At 59.0% G+C, this 19068-nt stretch overlaps 1 protein-coding gene across 1 annotated transcript; it reads left to right on the top strand.

Annotated features, from left to right (window-relative positions):
* The first annotated feature begins 13804 nt into the window (after window positions 1-13804).
* Window positions 13805-18699, top strand: SOX8 (SRY-box transcription factor 8). The gene is made up of 3 exons (XM_055408858.2): window positions 13805-14406; window positions 15660-15886; window positions 16578-18699. Exons 1-3 carry the CDS (start codon window positions 13985-13987, stop codon window positions 17315-17317), a joined length of 1389 nt encoding a protein of 462 aa, XP_055264833.2. The 5' UTR covers window positions 13805-13984; the 3' UTR covers window positions 17318-18699.
* The last annotated feature ends 369 nt before the right edge of the window (window positions 18700-19068 follow it).

Here is a 19068-nt window from a genome sequence, read left to right as displayed (position 1 = left end):
GCGCGGGGGCGCCGCGCGCCGAGCCCCGCCCCGCTTCTAGGCCCCGCCCACACCTGAGGCCCGGCCCCGCGGCCGGGGACGAGCACCTGGCCCTTTGCCGCGCGCTCGCCCAAGCCCCGCAGCGAGAGCGCGTGGGAGCCTGGAGGGCTGCGCCCCCGCGCCCGTTCATTCTCCGCCTCTGCCACCGTTTCAAGGGCCTCCTGGGCACTCCCCTGCCTAGGCGCCTGCCCTCCGGCACCCTCACGGTAGAGAGGGCGGAAAGGCACTTCAGAAGCAGAAATGCAACGTGAAAGAGGTGATTGGAAAGCACGAATCTGACCGCAGGCCTGGTCCGCGTCCACAGTGGCTGAGATGTGGACCACGGAGGCCGCCGGTGGGTCCTGCGCTCCCTCCGCGGGCCCTGGCTGTGTGCGAACGACTGGAGCAGCCGCTTCGCCCTAGGGCTCCAGGGGTGTGTACCGGTACCGCACAGGCGTCTCCTGCCCAGCGCCCCATCTCTGCTGTCTGAGGAGGGCGCTGGGGGGACGCTGACACAACTAGTGAGGGACAGTGTGGGCTGCGGCTGGCCCTAAATCTCAGACCCTCCAGCTTCCTTGCCCTCCCCCTGGCCCCAAGCCCACAGCGTCTCTGCACTGGACAGCAAAGCCCCCTTAGACAGTCAGCGCTCCGACTGGCCCTCCAGCCACAGGGAACAGTGGTGGGCTGAGGATTCAGAGGAGGGAAGAACTTACTGACCAATGAATGACCCAAGCATCACCCCAGTGAGGACACCAGCAGTGCTACCTTCTGAGGACACAGGAGAGGTGCCTCTGAGCAGGTGGAGTCGCAGGCATTCCTCAGAGCAAAGAGGAGGTGTGCGAAAGGGCAGGCACAGAGCCTTTGGGGTTACCGGGTAAACTGTGGAGCACCTGAAAGGAAATGATTGAGACAAGTGTGGGTTTTTCTTGTTCATTTGTTAGAGCTCTTTATGTATTAAAGATCCTCTTCAGGGCTTCCCTGGTAGCCGAGATGGTAAAGAATCTGCCTGCAATGCAGGAGGCCTTGGTTTGATCCCTGGGTTGGAAAGATGCTCTGGAGAAGAGAATGGCAACCCATTCCAGTATTCTTGCCTGGAGAATTCCATGGACAGAGGAACCTGGCAGGCTACAGTCCATGGGGTCACAAAGAGTCGAACACAACTGAGTGACTAACACACACACACATATATAAAGTATAACACACATACACATATTGCTTGAGATTTTATTTTAGACAATCTTTCCATTCTAAAGTGGAAGTAGAACAGTGTCCTCAATTTATAAACAGATCAAAGTCCATGAGGTATAGCTCTCATTGTAACTAATTATTCCCTGAGCATATGCAGCAGTTTTGTGTTGCTTACTGAGAATTCAAAGGAAAATATGAAACAGGTCTTGATCTTGAAAGAATTCACAGTCCAGCCGGGGAGGGACAACCACCTATTCATACCATGTGAAATGCCTCCAACACGTGCCCAGACGAGCGTGTGGTAAGTTTTGTCAAGAAGATCCTCTTCTTCTATGTATGTTAGAAATACTCATTCTGGGTTTTTTATGTCTTGTGCCTAGTGTTTGTTATGTTACCAATAGTTATATGGTCAGATGACCAGTTTTTCTGGCTTAATTCTATCTTCACCACCCGTCATGTGGACTCCATGAGGAGAGGGGCTGCCTCTGAACAGAGGCTCTCCAAGATAGGCCTGATCAGCAACTTTTGGACCCCCCGCCCCAGCCTCCACTGTTGGTGTTGATAGCATTTTGAGTGACTGAACTGAACTCTGGGCTATCCACCTGCAATGCAGGAAATTCGGGTTCAATCCCTGGGTTCAGAAGATGTCCTGGAGAAGGAGATGGCTACCCACCCCAGTGTTCTTGCCTGGAGAATTCCACAGACAGGGGAGCTATAGCCCATGGAGTCGCAAAGAGTTGGACACGACTGAGTGACTGAGCATCTGCACACACGTGTTTCTTACAGTGTGTGTTTCTTTTAAAATGCTCCCTTTTCTTTTCCAAGAAAAGCCCTCCCTTCAGACCTTGTCAGTAGAGTAGCACCTCTTAGAGTTCCGACAGAGGTGCAATCACCCGCAATGTTGGGAGCCCCCAGTGGGGAAGCGCATGCCCAAGGACCTGGTCAGGCCCTGCTTCCAGGTCTTCCCACAGGAACCCACTTCCCTCATCCCACCTCATCACCCCCCACAGTGGGCGATGAGCCCACGCAGCCATCTGGGGAGAACAGGGGAGAGTCCAGTTCTCCCTGCTCGAGCATCCCTGGATCCTCACCTAGTGCTCCGAGCAGTGGGAGCGGTGCAGGGGCCGGGGGCGAGGAGGGCCGTGCTGCTGTCAGGTGGGACCCCGGGTGCTGCCTTTCAGGTGGGGACGGAGCCACAAAGGGCCCTTTGTCCTCAGCCTCCCCTGGCCGGCGCTGCATTGTCCCCCCCCCCCCCAAGAAAGGAACAATGGGACATTGTGCAGAGCAGAAAAGGGCCCCTTGTCCAGCCTCCAGCTCCCGGGGCTCTGGGCTCCCTCCTCGGATCTGCCCAGGGTGGGCGAGGCCACCAGAGAGGTCTGCTTGGAGCTCATGTTCTCATGTCCCCTCCAGGGTCCTCCTTCCTGAGCTGATCGCAGAGGTCCAGTCCATCTGAGAGTCTAGAACCTCCATGGGAATGAACGCTGTCGAGCAGGACCTGGCCATAGAAAGGCCAGCCAGAGACTCAAGTTCTTGCCTGTTTCAACCTGAATTTAATAAAATGTGCACTGGTGTATTATTCAGCCATAAAACAACAGATAAGTACTGATGTATCTACAACATAGATGGACCCTGAAAATGTGTACAGTGGGAGAATTCGGACACATAAAGCCACGCATTATACGAGTCTATTTTTATGAAATGTCCAGAGTCAGTCCATCCACAGAGACAGAAAGTGGACCAGTGGCTCCCAGGGAGTGGGGTGGGGAGTGAGACTGCTCACAGGGGCAGGGTTTCCTTGTGGGATGAGGGAAACATTCTATAGAGAGGTGGTGAAGAACACGGCGAGTGTAGGAAATGCTACTGAATTGCATGCCTAAAAATACTTACTTCTACGCTATGTGGGTTTCACCAAAGTAAAAAAATCTGCTCTGGTCCTAGTTTCAGAATCACCTAAAAAGGTACTGCTTTACCTGTCACAATAGGTCTTGTCATTTATACTAAACTTACATTTTGATCTATATTGTTGTTGTTGAGTTGCTCAGTCATGCCCGACTCTTTGCAACCCATGGACTGTAGCACACCAGGCCTCCCTGTCCATCACCAACTCCCGGAGCTTGCTCAAACTCATGTCCATTGAGTCGGTGATGCCATCCAACCATCTCATCCTCTGTTGTCCCCTTTTCTTCCTGCCTTCAATCTTTCCCAGAGTCAGGGTCTTTTCCAATGAGCTGGCTCTTCACATTAGGTGGCCAAAGTATTTGGAGTGGCTAACTCTGTTCGTTTCCAAGGCAAACCATTCAATATTACAGTAATCCAAGTCTATGCCCCAACCAGTAACGCTGAAGAAGCCGAAGTTGAACGGTTCTATGAAGACCTACAAGACCTTTTAGAACTAACACTCAAAAATGATGTCCTTTTCATTCTAGTGGACTGGAATGCAAAAGTAGGAAGTCAAGAAACACCTGGAGTAACAGGCAAATTTGGCCTTGGAGCACGGAATGAAGCAGGGCAAAAACTAATAGAGTTTTGCCAAGAGAACGCACTGGTCATAGCAAACACCCTCTTCCAACAACACAAGAGAAGACTCTACACGTGGACATCACCAGATGGTCAACACTGAAATCAGATTGATTATATTCTTTGCAGCCAAAGATGGAGAAGCTCTATACAGTCAGCAAAAACAAGACCAGGAGCTGACTGTGGCTCAGATCATGAACTCCTTATTGCCAAATTCAGACTTAAATTGAAGAAAGTAGGGAAAACCACTAGACCTTTCAGATATGACCTAAATCAAATCCCTTATGATTATACACTGGAAGTAAGGATAGATTTAAGGGTCTAGATCTGATAGACAGAGTGCCTGATGAGCTCTGGACAGAGGTTCGTGACATTGTACAGGAGATAGGGACCAAGACCATCCACATGGAAAAGAAATGCAAAAAAGCAAAATGGCTGTCTGAGGAGGCCTTACAAATAGCTGTGAAAAGAAGAGAAGCGAAAAGCAAAGGAGAAAAGGAAAGATATAAGCATCTGAATGCAGAGTTCCAAAGAATAGCAAGGAAAGATAAGAAAGCCTTCCTCAGCGATCAATGCAAAGAAATAGAGGAAAACAACAGAATAGGAAAAACAAGAGATCTTTTCAAGAAAATTAAAGATATCAAGGGAACATTTCATGCAAAGACGAGCTCGATAAAGGACAGAAATGGTATGGACCTAACAGAAGCAGAAGATATTAAGAAGAGGTGGCAAGAATACAGGAAGAACTGTACAAAATAGATCTTCACGATGAAGATAATCACGATGGCGTGATCACTCACCTGGAGCCAGACATCTTGGAATGTGAAGTCAAGTGGGCCTTAGAGAGCATCACTACGAACAAAGCTAGTGGAGGTGATGGAATTCCAATTGAGCTATTTCAACTCCTGAAAGATGATGCTGTGAAAATGCTGCACTCAATATGCCAGCAAATTTGGAAAACTCAGCAGTGGCCACAGGACTGGAAAAGGTCAGTCTTCATTCCAATCCCAAAGAAAGGGAATGCCAAAGAATGCTCAAACTACTGCACAATTACACTCATCTCACACGCTAGTAAAGTCATGCTCAAAATTCTCCAAGCCAGGCTTCAGCAATACGTGAACCGTGAACTTCCAGATGTTCAAGCAGATTTTAGAAAAGGCAGAGGCACCAGAGATCAAATTGCCAACATCCGCTGGATCATGGAAAAAGCAAGAGAGTTCCAGAAAAACATGTTTCTGCTTCATTGACTATGCTAAAGCCTTTGACTGTGTGGATCACAATAAACTGTGGAACATTCTGAAAGAGATGGGAATCCCAGACCACCTGACCTGCCTCTTGAGAAACCTGTATGCAGGTCAGGAAGCAACAGTTAGAACTGGTCATGGAACAACATACTGGTTCCAAATAGGAAAAGGAGTACGTCAAGGTTGTATATTGTCACCCTGCTTATTTAACTTCTATGCAGAGTACATCATGAGGAACGCTGGGCTGGAAGAAGCACAAGCTGGAATCAAGATTGCTGGGACAAATATCAATAACCTCAGATATGCAGATGACACCACCCTTATGGCAGAAAGTGAAGAGGAACTCAAAAGCCTCTTGATGAAAGTGAAAGAGGAGAGTGAAAAGTTTGGCTTGAAGCTCAACATTCAGAAAACAAAGATCATGGCATCTGGTCCCATCACTTCCTGGGAAATAGATGGGAAAACAGTGGAAACAGTGTCAGACTTTATTTTTTTGGGCTCCAAAATCACTGCAGATGCTGATTGCAGCCATGAAATTAAAAGACGCTACCCCTTGGAAGGAAAGTTATGACCAACCTAGATAGCATATTCAAAAGCAGAGACATTACTTCGCCAACCAAGGTCCGTCTAGTCAAGGCTATGGTTTTTCCCGTGGTCATGTATGGATGTGAGAGTTGGACTGTGAAGAAAGCTGATCGCCGAAGAATTGATGCTTTTGAACTGTGGTGCTGGAGAAGACTCTTGAGAGTCCCTTGGACTGCAAGGAGATCCAACCAGTCCATTCTAAAGGAGATCAATCCTGGGTGTTCATTGGAAGGACTGATGCTAAAGCTGAAACTCCAATACTTTGGCCACCTCATGCGATGAGTTGACTCACTGGAAAAGACTCTGATGCTGGGAGGGATTGGGGGAGGGAAGAGAAGGGGACGACGGAAAATGAGATGGCTGGATGGCATCACCGACTGTGTGGACATGAGTTTGAGTGAACTCCGGGAGTTGGTGATGGACAGGGAGGCCTGGCGTGCTGTGATTCATGGGGTCACAAAGAGTCGGACACGACTGAGCGACTGAACTGAACAGTTGTAAAATAATATTAGATATTATTGTGCCCCACGAGGGTGACCCACTCAGAAACAAACATTTTTCTGCAACCCTGAGCCACAGGGCTGCAGTCCTGGTGCTAGACGGGGCTCTAAGGTGCCTTCTCTGGCTCCCCAGTTCATGCCTGCACGAGCATCGACGGAGCTGCTGCTTGCCAACACCAGGGCCTGGAGAGGCTCCTGAACCCACATTTACAAGCAAATAACTGTATGAAAATAAGTAAAAAAGATACGAGAGAGGCCAGAGGTGCTGAGAAGAGGCCTGACTGCACTCTGGGCTGGTTGCAGAAAGACCCAGAGCTGACTCTACCTGGACAGGACCAGAAAGGGCCCAGAAAGAAGGGGAGGAAAGAACGGGGGTCCCCTGAGAAGAGCCATCAACTCGAGATAGGCTGGGATCCTGGGAACCCCGGGGTGGGCCCGGAGCCGGCGCGTGGCTCATGGCTGGCGGTGCTCTCAGCAGCTGCAGGGCGGCTCCACGGAAGAAGGGCCACGTCGGCACCTCGTCCAGCTGTCCCCGGGCACCCGGGCCGGGCAGCCCCTGCTGCATCAGGGCAACTGTCCCCAACGTGCCTTTGCAGCTGTCTCTGGCACCCACAAGGACCCAGCTTGCACCCGAATCTAATCGTGCACCCTTCATTTACCCCAATTTTTCATGTCTTGACGTCTGCTGCCAGGAGGGGCAGGACCTGCTGGTGCTAACATCTGTCACTGTCTTCTGGAGGTGGTCAGCGTGCGCCAGCCTCACTCTGTCCAGCGGCCAAAAGTCCCTGGTGAGGCTGGCAGGTGTGGGAGGGGGTGGGTGAGCAGGTGCGGGCCATTTGTGGTTGTTCTGGAACGGTGACTCATGGGCGGCTGTTCTGCTTGGCTCGCTGTCTCCTGTCCCGGTGGCTTGGGCAGTCTACCCTGCACCCCCGGAGGAGCCCAACCCGTGCAGCCCTGCAGGGCTGTGGGACATGACTACTGCCAGGCAGAACGGGCAGATAGTTACCCTCTCTGGCTGTACAGCCCTGGGGGGAAAAGAACAGACAGTTAAACATTTTGAATGGAAAAAAGTCTTGGAAACCTCCAAGGTCACAATCAGGACCCCCATAGGTGAATCTGACCCATGGGACTGTATCAGTTACCAAACTGCACAGTAATGCCACATAACAAACAGTCTCAAAGCCACAGGTTGCTGTTGGTGGGCAGTGCTCCCCAACCAGCCTGGCACAGGTGCCTTACAGCCTCGCCCACAGCAGCCTCCATGCCCGCCTCCATGTCTGGCTCCTGAAGGGTCCTGCCTCCAGGACCCGTGATGTGACCCAGACCTCGGGGTGCTGAGGGCTGGGCAGGGGGACCTGTGTCCAGGGCCAGCCCATGCCTGGTCGTGCCTTCCTGTGACTCTCACCCAGTGGGGAAAGCAGAGTCTTCACTTCCGGAAGGGGCGGGCAGCACTGTTGTCACGGGCTCTCCTGCAGGATACCCAGCGGACCTGCCCATGGGCAACGTGCCCAGAAAGCAGCCAGCTTCCTGTGACGGAGTTCACAGGGAGGACGCAAGACACGTGGGGTGTTGTCCGCAGCACACCCAGCATCCTACAGAGCAGGGTCACTCCCGCAGGTGTCACGGGCCCCCTGCTGCCCAGAGTAATGCCAGAATTTGCCCGAGCTAGAGGCCAGGGAAGCCCTCCTTGAAGAGACCCCGACGTCCCCCGGGGGTGTCCCACAGCCCCCCAGGGCAGGAGGCCGGAGGGGGACGAGCCTGCAGTTCCCCTTCACAGGCTGGCTGGGACATCTCCAGCCACACCTCCTGGAACGCTTCGCAGGCCAAGCCTCTGAAGGGCCGACTCCACAAGTGTCATCCATTGTCTCAGCACTGATGCAGGTCTGGCCTGGAAGCCCTGGAAGTGTTTGCAGAACGAGCGACAAAACACATCACGCTCATCCCCAATCTAAACCCACAGACCTGCTCAGTGGCCATGGGTGCTCTCCGTTTCTCGACAGAGAGTGTTGAAAGCTGTGGGAGACTGCCTGTAACCTCTCGGGTTGGTCCTCCAGCGGATGCCCAGCGATTCCATGGTCAAGAGCCTTCACAGTCGGTGCATCCAGGCCCCCTGGCACTCAGCTCCGCACAGCCTGCGCAGGGCCCCATGTCCAGGGGCTTCAGAGAGGGAGCAGCAGCCCAGCGTTAGGAGGCGGCGATCCATCTGCCCCCGGGCCCCCAGCTACCTCCTCTGATGACTGGCTGGCGCCCCACTCACTTGGCCAGGGAGCCGATTCTTTCTTAAGCTGACACCAGGTGACTGGGCGGCGACCACCAGTGTGAGAGGCAAAGCCGGCCCCCATCTTGCAGTCCTGGGGCCCCGGGCACAGGAGCAGGCGGCTGCCGCCCATATCCTGCACGTGTCCCACCAGGAAGGGGGCGAGTGGGCTGCTGCCCCGCCAGGCCTGGAGGCCCCGAGGGCTCTGCCCCAGCCTGGCGCCCCAGGGGCAAGGCTCTGCCTCGCCCGCCTCTGAGCACCTCCCACCTCCCTGTGGGAGAACCGCGACCCCCCAGCATCTCCCCCAGAGAGCACCGTGGTTAAACCCCCTTCACCGTGCTCAGAAAAACAAACACATGAGTGAAAATCTGTGACAGCATGTGCTTTAACTTGCCTGGGACACTGGTGGGCCTGTGAAAACTTCCAGAGGTGTCCAGGCCCGGCCAGCTGGAGCCTCTTACTAGGAAAGGGGATTTTCTCTGTGACGTGTCTACTTCCAGCCACACTGGTGCACCCTAGGCTCACCTGACACAGGTTGGTGCTGAGCTGTTCAACTTGGACAAAGTGCATGCTCTGTCGTTCAGTCAGGTTCGACTCTGCAACCCATGGACTAAAGCCCACCAGGCTCCTCTGTCCATGGGATTTTCCAGGCAAGAATACTGGGGTGGGTGGCCTTTTCCTTCTCCAGGGGATCTTCCCAACCCAGGGATTGATCCCAGGTCTCCCGCATTGCAGGCGGATTCATTATCAGCTGAGCCTCAAGGGAAGCCCAACTTGGACAAGTGGCCTCATTAAGTCAGAAAGTCAAGCTTGGAGGGAAAAGCATATCTCTTGGCAGCCTGTTTGGGCTCAGAAAACTGTTTTTCTGAAGTCAGTTTCCACACCCTGGTCCCCTCCTGCAGGTGGACTGAGGAAGTCCCTCCACTCCCATAGCTGGGGTCCCAGGGGTGAGGGCCCAGAATGGGGCTGGGGTCCGGAGATCCAGGAGTCCAGTGGCATGCAGGGCCCTTCTGCAGGGACAGGGAGTGGATTTACCAGCGATGGGAGGGGCCGTCCAGAGGCCGGCGGAGCCCAACACCTCCGTGGTGCCCAGTTACTCCAGGAAAGATGCTGCTGGCCCTGGCCGGACTCCCTGGGGCTCCCTCTACCCCGGGGCCCCGCCTGAAGGCGGCTTTGGCAGCAGAATCACCCTCTTCCCGCCGTCAGAGACCTAATGGCTGCGGGTGGAGCCAGCTCCAAGCCTGCTGGCTGGAAAGAGATGGACGGGCACAGCCGGAGGCTCAGGGACCGGGGGTGGGGGGGGCGGTAAGCGGAGGCAGAGCAGAGACTGCAGCTGTCCCGACACACCTGTGCGCGCATCTCACCGGGCAGACACTGGGCGTGGGGGCCCATTTCCTTGGGTTGAGCATCGTCCCTCCCCAAAGAAGAATGGCTGCAGCAGGGGGGTCCCACTGGCAGCCTGCAGGCACCCCCAGGTGCTGTGGGTATATTCATCAGGAGGCCTTGGAGCTGGTGACAAGGCACAGAGGGATAGCCTGGGCCATGCCCTGTGCCTGGAGGCCGGAGGCACCCGAGGAGGTGCCCACCGGACGCAGCGACTGCTCAGGACCGGCGCGGGCCACGGGCGGCCCCGAACACCCTGCCCTGCTGGCAGAGACAGGAAGATCCAGGTGCGACCTTCTAGAGTCCTCCACACAGAGCGATGAGGGCCACTACTGCCCGCCCCAGAGGGACACCGGTCCAACCCAGGGGCCAGTTTCCACCCAGACCAGAACTTCCACAGCATCTGGCAACGATGCTGGAGAGAGGGGCTGAGCAAAAGGCTCGGCCCCAAGCCCCGAGGGTCTGTCCCCAGGACTGCTGGAGCCCTGGGGCGCCTGTCTTCTCCCTCCAGGACCTGGTGGGCCAGGATGAGGCTGCCTCCGTGGGGCCTCTGCTCAGAGCTGCCCCCTCATCTCTGGCCTGGGCGTTTGGTGTCTGCAGACCGGCCAGTAATTAAAAGTACCAATTAATCCCTGAGGTTCAGCTGGGGTTCCCAGGATGTCATGCCAACTGCCTCGGGCCGCTTGCCAAGAGGCCCAGGCTGGGGCTGCAGACACACAGAGGACACACAGCCGCTGGGGCTCAGGGGCCCACATGGGTGGCCCCCCAAGGCCAACTACAGACGTGGCTTCCCTGACCGTTGGCGAGGAGAGCCAGTCAAGGGAAGGGTGGGGATGGGCAGGGTGCCCTTCTCTGTGGTGCCCTGGGGCCCTCAACAGCCCGTTCAGACAGGGACTTCCCAAGCAGGTCCAGCAGCTGTGGTGGGTGGGCTGGGGGGTCTCTGCACCTGGAAGGGGTTGCCCTGCAGCTCTCCAGCCCTCCACTGGTGGGCCTCATAGGCATGGAGGCGCCTGGCAGGCCACACCCCCTTCTCTGCAGGGCCCTGGAGCCTCTGCCCGGGGGTGCAGGCCTAGAAACCTTGCTTACATCAGCGTTCCCAGGCTGATGGTCGAGCGTCAGTGTCCTGCTCCAAACCTGGCCCATCAGATCATCTCCCTGAAACGGCACAGCCCACTCCATAAAGGTGCAGTGTGTGGACTGGGGTGGGCGGGACAGGAAGGAAGAGCTAAAAGAAGCGGGGGTCAGGAGGGGAATTGGGAGCTACCCCCACCTTGCTGTGTTCACAGACCACTGGTGCTTTTTGCTGCCCCGGGGCCTTGGCACATGCTCCGTGCCCACTCCTCCCCATGCTCTTTCCTCTCTGATCTGTCAGAAACTTCAGGCCTCAACTTGTCACCTCCTCAGAGCAGCCTTCCTGGACCACCCTGCCCACGCCCACGCCCACCCATGCTGAGTTCTCGCAGCTTGGTGTGTTGGCCCTCCTCAGAGGCCAGCACCTTCTGGGCTGGGACTGTGTGTTGCCCGGAAAGGCCGCCCCACACAGCGGGCACCTCATCAGTACAGGAACCAGCTATGGCCCTGCCTCCTCTGCAGGCCGCATCCCGGGTCCACTCAGGGGCTGCCTCGCAACTCCGGAGACGAACCCAGGTCAGTACCCATGGGTGGGGCTGGAGCACACAGGGAGAATTTTACAGCCTTCACGCCAGCCATGGGGCTTTGGGGCACTTCTGGGCGTCAGCAGCCGGGACAAGCCAAGCCCTGGCAGGGGTCTGCCCGCCCCATCACAGGGAAAGGTGGCCTGCACATACGTGACAAGCTGCCCACAGCACTGTGTCAGTCCTGGCCACTGCAGCCCAGGGGCGCCCAGGGTGCTCACATGCCACACACTGTGGCCTGGATCAGGCACTGGGCTCCTGTAGCTCAGCCTCTTTTCCTCCAGGGGTCCCAGCAGCTGCTAGTCTGTGTCCTAGCTGTGTGGCGCCCCTCCATAGGTCGGTGGGAGCAGGGAGAGGCCGCCCTGCCCAGTGTGCCCAACACAGCCTGGGCTCCATTCTCCTCTTCATGGAAACACAGACCTGGTGCCCAAGGGCACACCCGGTATGGGGGGTGGGATCTGGTCCCCAGGGCAGGTCTGTCATCCCCACCGCCGTCCCCCGACGTCAACCCCGTGTCTACAGGGTGCCTGGGTCCCTATGAGCCAGAAGTCCAGCGGCTGCCCCGGGTTACCCCCACCTTGGGCCTCTGGCTGTAGGGTGGGGCCCCAAGAGGAGGGGAGGGCCTCAGGAGGGAAGCCACTGCGATGAGCGGGATGTGACTCTGCAGAGACGGGCAGGTGACGGGAGGCGAGGCACGGGGACAGGCCTCTCTGGAGGCTGGCTCTCCCTCCACCGTTGGGGGCCTTCTCCAGCGCCCTTAGAGCAAGGCGCCTCAGGGTGCTTTCCCAGGAGACTGGAGGTCAGGGCCACTGACCCGGGGCAAGTGGGGCAGCCCATCCCTGACCCAAAGGTGGCGGGGACCTGCCTCTGGACCCTGGTGCCGGCAGCTCCAGATGTGAGGCTGTGGGGTCTCGGCAGCCCCCAGAGTCTGCTTGGAGTCTGCCTGAAACTAGGCCTTCTCCAAGGCTGAGTGCGCAGAATCCTCATTTCTAAGGGGGTCACAGCCCAGGTGCTCAGGCTCTGTGGGTGGGAGGGGGGAGGGACCAGGCGCTGGGGGCACCATCTGGCTAGGGAGTGGGGTGAGGGCAAGAGGCTCTCCCTGCAAGGTCAGAGGCTCAGTGGCAGCCCTCAAGTTGGTAAAAGCATCACCGACTTTCAATTTGGAGTTAACCGACCAGCCCCTTCTACTCCTTAGGCTGCACCGCAGCTAGTCCAGAAATCATGACCCAAACCGGAGGTACGTGGTTGGGGACAGGGCACCCTTGCTTGGGTCACTTGGGTTGGGCGGGCCACAAGTTTGGAGACAGGCACGTTCAGAGTTAGCTGCCCAAGAGGTGCAGTCTGGAGAAGCCTGGGCCGCTGGTCCGTCGTCTCAGGGAGGGTTTGGCGAAAGAATCCGAGCCGCCCTCGGGGACCGTCGGCCCGCGGCCAACTCGCGGGGGCGGCCTCGGGCGGGGACTCGGAGCCGCGGCCCGGCGCTTGCCTCCGGGGAAATGTCCCCTCTCCGACCCCGCGGTCCCCACCAGGGCGGCACACCCCGCCCCCTTCTCTCCTTGGCTGGCGCGCCCACCTCCTCCACTCCAGGCGCCCGGAGCGACCTCCGCCTCCGCCAGACCACCCAGGACCGCCCCGCCGGACGGCCTCGGTGCCCCCAACCCCCGGATCACGTCCGGAAGGCCCTGGGCCCCCGCGTCCGGCCACGCCATCCTCCGGGCCGCCCTAGGGACTCTGCAGCGAGGGTCAGCCCAGGCTCCGCCCAGCGCTCCCGCCCACCTTGGCCGCCGCGGCTGCCACGACCGCGCCCCCGCCGCACTTTCCACGCCGGGACAGGACCGGTCCTGAGGTCGCCCAGCTCCGATCCTTGTCCCCTGAGCGCGCGTTACCTGGACGTGCGCGGCGTGCAGACTGGCGCGCGGGAGGCTCCTCCACTTCGCGCCGGCCCTGCGGGAGGGGAGCCGACCCCCGCCCTGAGCCGAAGGCTGGCGGGCAGTTGACCCCGGCGCCTCTGGGCTGTGGGCAAGACGTCGGGCCTCGACGCAGGCTGGGGGGGTAGGCTTTTGAGGGCCCGCCTCCTCGCGCAGCGGGCAGCGGAGCCTGGGGGCTGGGCTCTGGGCCGAAACGCGCCAGCAGAGGGAGCGCCGCTGAGCACCCCGGCAGGCACAGGGCGCCCTGAGCGCCCAGCGCTCCCCGCCGCTGCCCCCTTCCCCTTCCCTCCCCTTCTGGAAGGGGGGCCCGCGGCGTGATGCACAGTCCGGCCTCCGATCCTCGGCTGCCGCTGCCGGCCGCGCCGGCCCCACGTGGTGCGGCGCCAGGCGGGGCGCGCGGGGGCGCCGCGGGAATCGCGGCGCTTTCTTTAAGGTGGGGGGAGGGGGCGGGGGGCGGCCAAGCTCCGCCCCGGGTGGCGGTGGGGTGCGTGCCGGCCAATGGGGAGCCAGGCGGAGGGCGGAGCCTTGTGGCCGCCGCTTAAAGAAACTTGTTGCGGGTCGCCCCGCGGGGACCGATCTCCGGCGGCAGCGGCGGCTGCAAGCGGGCTGGTCGGGCCACCGCACGGTAACCTCGGGTCCCAGAGAGGCTGCAGCGCAGCGGCCATCGACCCGGTTCGCTTCCCTGGTGCGCGCTTCTCCGCGCGCGGCCCCGATGCTGGACATGAGCGAGGCCCGCGCCCAGCCGCCCTGCAGCCCGTCTGGCACTGCCAGCTCCATGTCGCACGTGGAGGACTCGGACTCGGATGCGCCGCCCTCGCCCGCCGGTTCCGAGGGTCTGGGCCGCGCGGCGGGCGCGGGGGTCGGCGGCCGGGGCGACGCGGCCGAGTCGGCGGATGAGCGCTTCCCCGCCTGCATCCGCGACGCCGTGTCGCAGGTGCTCAAGGGCTACGACTGGAGCCTGGTGCCCATGCCCGTGCGCGGCGGCGGCGGCGGCGCGCTCAAGGCCAAGCCGCACGTGAAGCGGCCCATGAACGCCTTCATGGTGTGGGCGCAGGCGGCGCGCCGCAAGCTGGCGGATCAGTACCCGCACCTGCACAACGCCGAGCTCAGCAAGACGCTGGGCAAGCTGTGGCGGTGAGTGCCTGTCCTCAGGCCGGGGGCGGGGACCGGGCCCTGGGGTGCCTGGAGCTGGGAGGTGGCGCAGTGCCCGGCCTCGGCCCTTCTCCCAGTGGCTGTTCCCAGGGCGAGTCCTAGTGGAAAAACCCGATCTGGCCAGCCGGGTCGGGCGCGGGGTACAGGACAGACTGGGCAGGCAGAGGGCAGCGGGAGGAGTGTGCACTGGAGAACACGCCTGGGGTCCAGAAACAGCCCTCTCTCGGCCATGACTGGCAGGCTGAGTTAGGGGACCTCAGCTGTGAATGGCCCCAGAGCCTGGAGGCCTGCCCCTCCCAGTGGAAAGTGGCCTCTTTCTAGAAGCAGGACCCATCTCTGGAGGTGCCCCCTCCTTGGAAAAGATGCCCGACGAACCACCCCATCGCAGGAGTCTAGAGGCAGATGGAAGGGTGTGGTTTGCCCGCCGGCATCTCCCTGCAGCTTCTCCCTCTTCTCCACCTCTGCACCCTCAGCGGGGACAGAGAGGGACGCTGGGGGTGTTCAGCGCTGGTGCCCACGTTGGCGTGATGAGGCTGGCCATTCTGTAGAAAGTAGGACGGCGGTAGTGGGCAACAGCGACAGTACTGCTGTTCGTTCGGGGCAGCCCACCCCCACCAAGTGCCCTCCACTGGGCTTGACAGTGGACGGCTTTGGGTCAGGGCGCTGGTCCCCTTTCCTGCCCCTCCCCTTGCGATGGGCACTCAGACCTTGTGTCTGTGTCCTCTGTGCTCCTGCCCTGTCCAGTTGGTGCTGCACCCCCAGACCCTGACCCGCAGGCAGTTAGAGGGGAGCTCTGGAAGGGTATGAGGAGCTGGTGTGTGTTCACACCTCAGTGAGGACCACTGGGTCGTGCCAGTGTTTTTGGAGCCCTGGGAAGCCAAGCTGCCCGGAGTCTCGGCTTGGCTCCCGGGAAGACTCCCTTTGTCCAAGTGTATGCTCAGCTGGGTCCTGGCCTCTGCACCAGCCTGCTTAGAAAGTCCCAAAGGGAGGGAACAAACAGGCTCCGGAGTGGAAAGAAGAGGGGGAAGATGGAAGCGGGAGGACCTGCGTCTCTCCTGGCTCATTCCTCCCATCGCCCCTGGCTTGCTCTCGCCTGCCCTCGGAGCAGGGGCGCACAGCCTGGGGCCCCCACCCCCACGGAGGCGCAGGCAGGCACACAGCTCCCCAGAACCTCCCAGGCTTGCCGATGCGGTGCTGGCTGCCTGCTCAGCCCGCCCCTGCCCTCTGTCCCGCAGCCTGCTGAGTGAGAGTGAGAAGCGCCCCTTTGTGGAGGAGGCGGAGCGGCTGCGCGTCCAGCACAAGAAGGACCATCCCGATTACAAGTACCAGCCGCGCCGCAGGAAGAGCGTGAAGACTGGCCAGAGTGACTCAGACTCGGGCGCCGAGCTGGGCCACCACCCAGGCGGCGTGTACAAGACTGACGCCGGCCTGGGGGACGCGCACCACCACGGTGACCACACAGGTGGGCTCCCGGGGCCAGCGAGCAGGGCAGGGCCCTCAAGAGAACCAGGCCTTCCCCAGGTCCCCTGAGAAAGGCCTGTAGCCCCAAGAGGCAGCTATTCTGACGCCCACGGGGCCTGCTCGGCCTCCTCTGACACTGGGCGCCTCAGAGCTCATCCTGGCCCAGTGCCCTGTGACCTGGGCATTTTCTGTCCTTCTGGAAGGCCTTTCTGCTCTCCTGGCCTTTTTACTGGTTCTGATCTTGGGTTCACTCATGCTGCTGGGCTGGTGGTCAGCAGCTCAGTTTCAGGATCAGACTGACCCGGGTGGAATCCCGGCCAGCTGAGCAGTCTCAGTCAAGCTGGCGAAAGCAGTGGGCCTGGGGAGACAGGTTTGGTGTGGACCCTGTGGTTGCCATGGGTGAGGGACTGGGCGCTTCCTGTCCTCCCCCCCACCCCCACCTTGGTGGTCACGGTGGGGCCTCCCTGGCCCCAGGTCTTCCCCTAGAATAGTGCTTAACGGAATTTCCTTGGCTGCGGAGTGAGGTCTGGGTCTGGCTTTGCTGGAATTTCTGGGAAATATACGGGAACAAAAAGCCGTTGATTCCTACCTGCGGCAGTTAGCGGGGCGGGTTTTCCTCCCGTGTGTGCGTCGCCAGCCCAGCCGCCCCCTACAGAAGGGGCATTCATCCCTGAAATGTGCTCTGTCCCCAGGGCAGACCCACGGACCGCCCACCCCACCCACCACCCCCAAGACTGACCTGCACCACGGGGGCAAGCAGGAGCTGAAACTGGAAGGCCGCCGCCTGGTGGACAGCGGGCGCCAGAACATTGACTTCAGCAACGTGGACATCTCCGAGCTGAGCAGCGAGGTCATCGGGAACATGGACACCTTCGACGTCCACGAGTTTGACCAGTACCTGCCCCTCAACGGCCACTCGGCCCTGCCTGCCGAGCCTGGCCAGCCTGCGGCGGCCGGCTCCTACGGGGGCGCGTCCTACTCGCATTCCGGGGCGGCCGGCATCGGGGCGTCCCCCGTGTGGGCTCACAAGGGCGCGCCGTCAGCCTCCGCGTCGCCCACCGAGGCGGGCCCCCCGCGGCCGCACATCAAGACAGAGCAGCTGAGCCCCGGGCACTACGGGGACCAGTCGCATGGCTCCCCGGGCCACGCCGACTACAGCTCCTACAGCGCGCAGGCCAGCGTCACCACCACCGCCCCCGCCGCGGCTGCCAGCTCCTTCACCAGCTCGCAGTGCGACTACACCGACCTGCAGGCGCCCAGCTACTACGGCCCATTCCCCGGCTACCCGTCTGGCCTCTACCAGTACCCCTACTTCCACTCGCCCCGCCGGCCCTACGCCTCACCCCTGCTCGGGGGCCTGTCTGTGCCGCCCGCCCACAGTCCCCCCAGTAACTGGGAGCAGCCTGTGTACACCACCCTGACCAGACCCTGAGGGTGCGGCCACAGGAGGGGAGCTGGGCCGAGGACCACCTCGCCCGGCAGAGACACACAGGCCTCCGGGGGCTCAGAAGGTGCAGCAAGGGCAGGAGTCGCAGCTGTGTCAAGTGCCTGCCGAGGTCCATGAGGAGCCAGGCTGTGTGAATGAGCCCCTCTGCTTCCAGGTTCCCAGACCCTCATCCATGGACAAAGCCCTCCTTCCCTTCCCTCTCTCTTTTTGTGGGGACTGCGGCTCGGAAGCCCAGCCAGGCCCCTCTTCCGAGCAGGCACGGGAGCCTGGGTTTTGCCTCTCCGTGGCTTCAAAGCGGCAGCCACAGCACAAAAGACAAAAGGAGGGAAGAGGCGCAGGGGCTCCGGGCCCCCCGAGCTCCGACGGCCTGGCCAGCCTTGGTACTGAACGCACAGGGCCCACAGATGACGTTCCCGTGGCCGGGAGGCGTCCGAGGGAACACCTCCTGGGACCAGCCTATTAGACTGGAGGTGTTCCTTGTAGTTAGGGTTCTTCCGAGCAAGGTTTGGCTGTGATTAACACTTCTCTCTTTTTATTTTATTATTTTTTTTTAATTTTTATTTTTGAAGCTTCAATGTGTTTGATTTGTTTTGAAAGCTGTTAAAATGTATTTATGTTCTGTGTTATTTTATCTTTAATTAATGAAGTAATCTGTGCAGAGAGTAGAATTTAAGATGAAACAGAGGCCGGAGAGCTGAGGATGAGGTGTGGGCGGGGCAGAGGGTGGGGGTCCTTGCTCCGAGTGGCAGGGCCTCAGCTCCGGGTCCCCCGGAGGTGGCCAGAACCCCGAGGCAGGAGAAGGGGCTTGTCTTGTGGTTTCTCTGATCAGGTCGGGGTACCCCTGGCACGGGCATTAAGTCAAGGTTTAGGAGGAAGAGTGCCACTGAATTTCATCCCTGCCCACGGCCGTGCCAAGTGGTGGAGGTGGGGATTTCCTAGGACTCGGTGGCTCCAGAAACGCATTAATCTCGGCTCTTAGGAACCAGGCGCCACCTACAAGCTGTGAAACTAGAACCTTCTCCACTAAGCATTTTTAGATTCTTAGTTTTAGAAGAAAAATGCCGGATTTACCTGTCCTGCTTCCGCTGTGCGCTGAGTGACGATAACCGCCTACTTCCTGGAAAATTGTGCCTTTAAAACTTTGTAAATTTAAGTACATCTGAGATGTTGCTTCTTTTTACTTTTTCTACTTTTTCCTACCTTTTTCTAGAAAAAAAAAAAAAATTTTTTTTTTTTTTTTTGCATATGTCTTCCTGGGGGTGGGGGCAGGGGGCTGCAGCAAACTCGTTTTTATGCAATCTATTTTTCGGTGTCAAGTTTGAACTTTCGCTGTCACTTACCTGCTGTGTTTCGCTCCTTTCTGACCAAGCAACACTAACTTTTGTACAGATTGATTTGATAAAAATTAAAAACGCTTTTTATCTACGTGGGCTGCATTTTGTGTGTTGCTTCCCGTAAGCCTGAGAGCTGTGGGTCTCCGAGACCGAGGGGGTCCCATTTTGAAGGGGGACTCTGTGAGGGTTAACCCCAGGCACCCCGGGGAGGGGCTGGCTGGCCAGACCACCCTCCATCTTCCTGCGGGTGGGGAGGGTGCTCCTCAGGAGGCAAAATGGGTCCAGATGAGCCAGATACGGGCGGCGGTTTCCTCCCGGGCGAATCCCAGAGCTGGTCTCTGGGTGGCTGACGGCATTTTTCGGGCGCTGGCTCGGAGCCAGACTGGGAGCTGGATAAAAGCC

Source organism: Moschus berezovskii, chromosome 27 (assembly GCF_049115385.1).
Source record: "Moschus berezovskii isolate FMDL1 chromosome 27, NW_MosBer_1.0, whole genome shotgun sequence".
NCBI lineage: Eukaryota > Metazoa > Chordata > Mammalia > Artiodactyla > Moschidae > Moschus > Moschus berezovskii.
The sequence above is the reverse complement of the archived record's forward strand: the minus strand, read 5'-3'. Positions and strand labels throughout refer to the sequence as shown.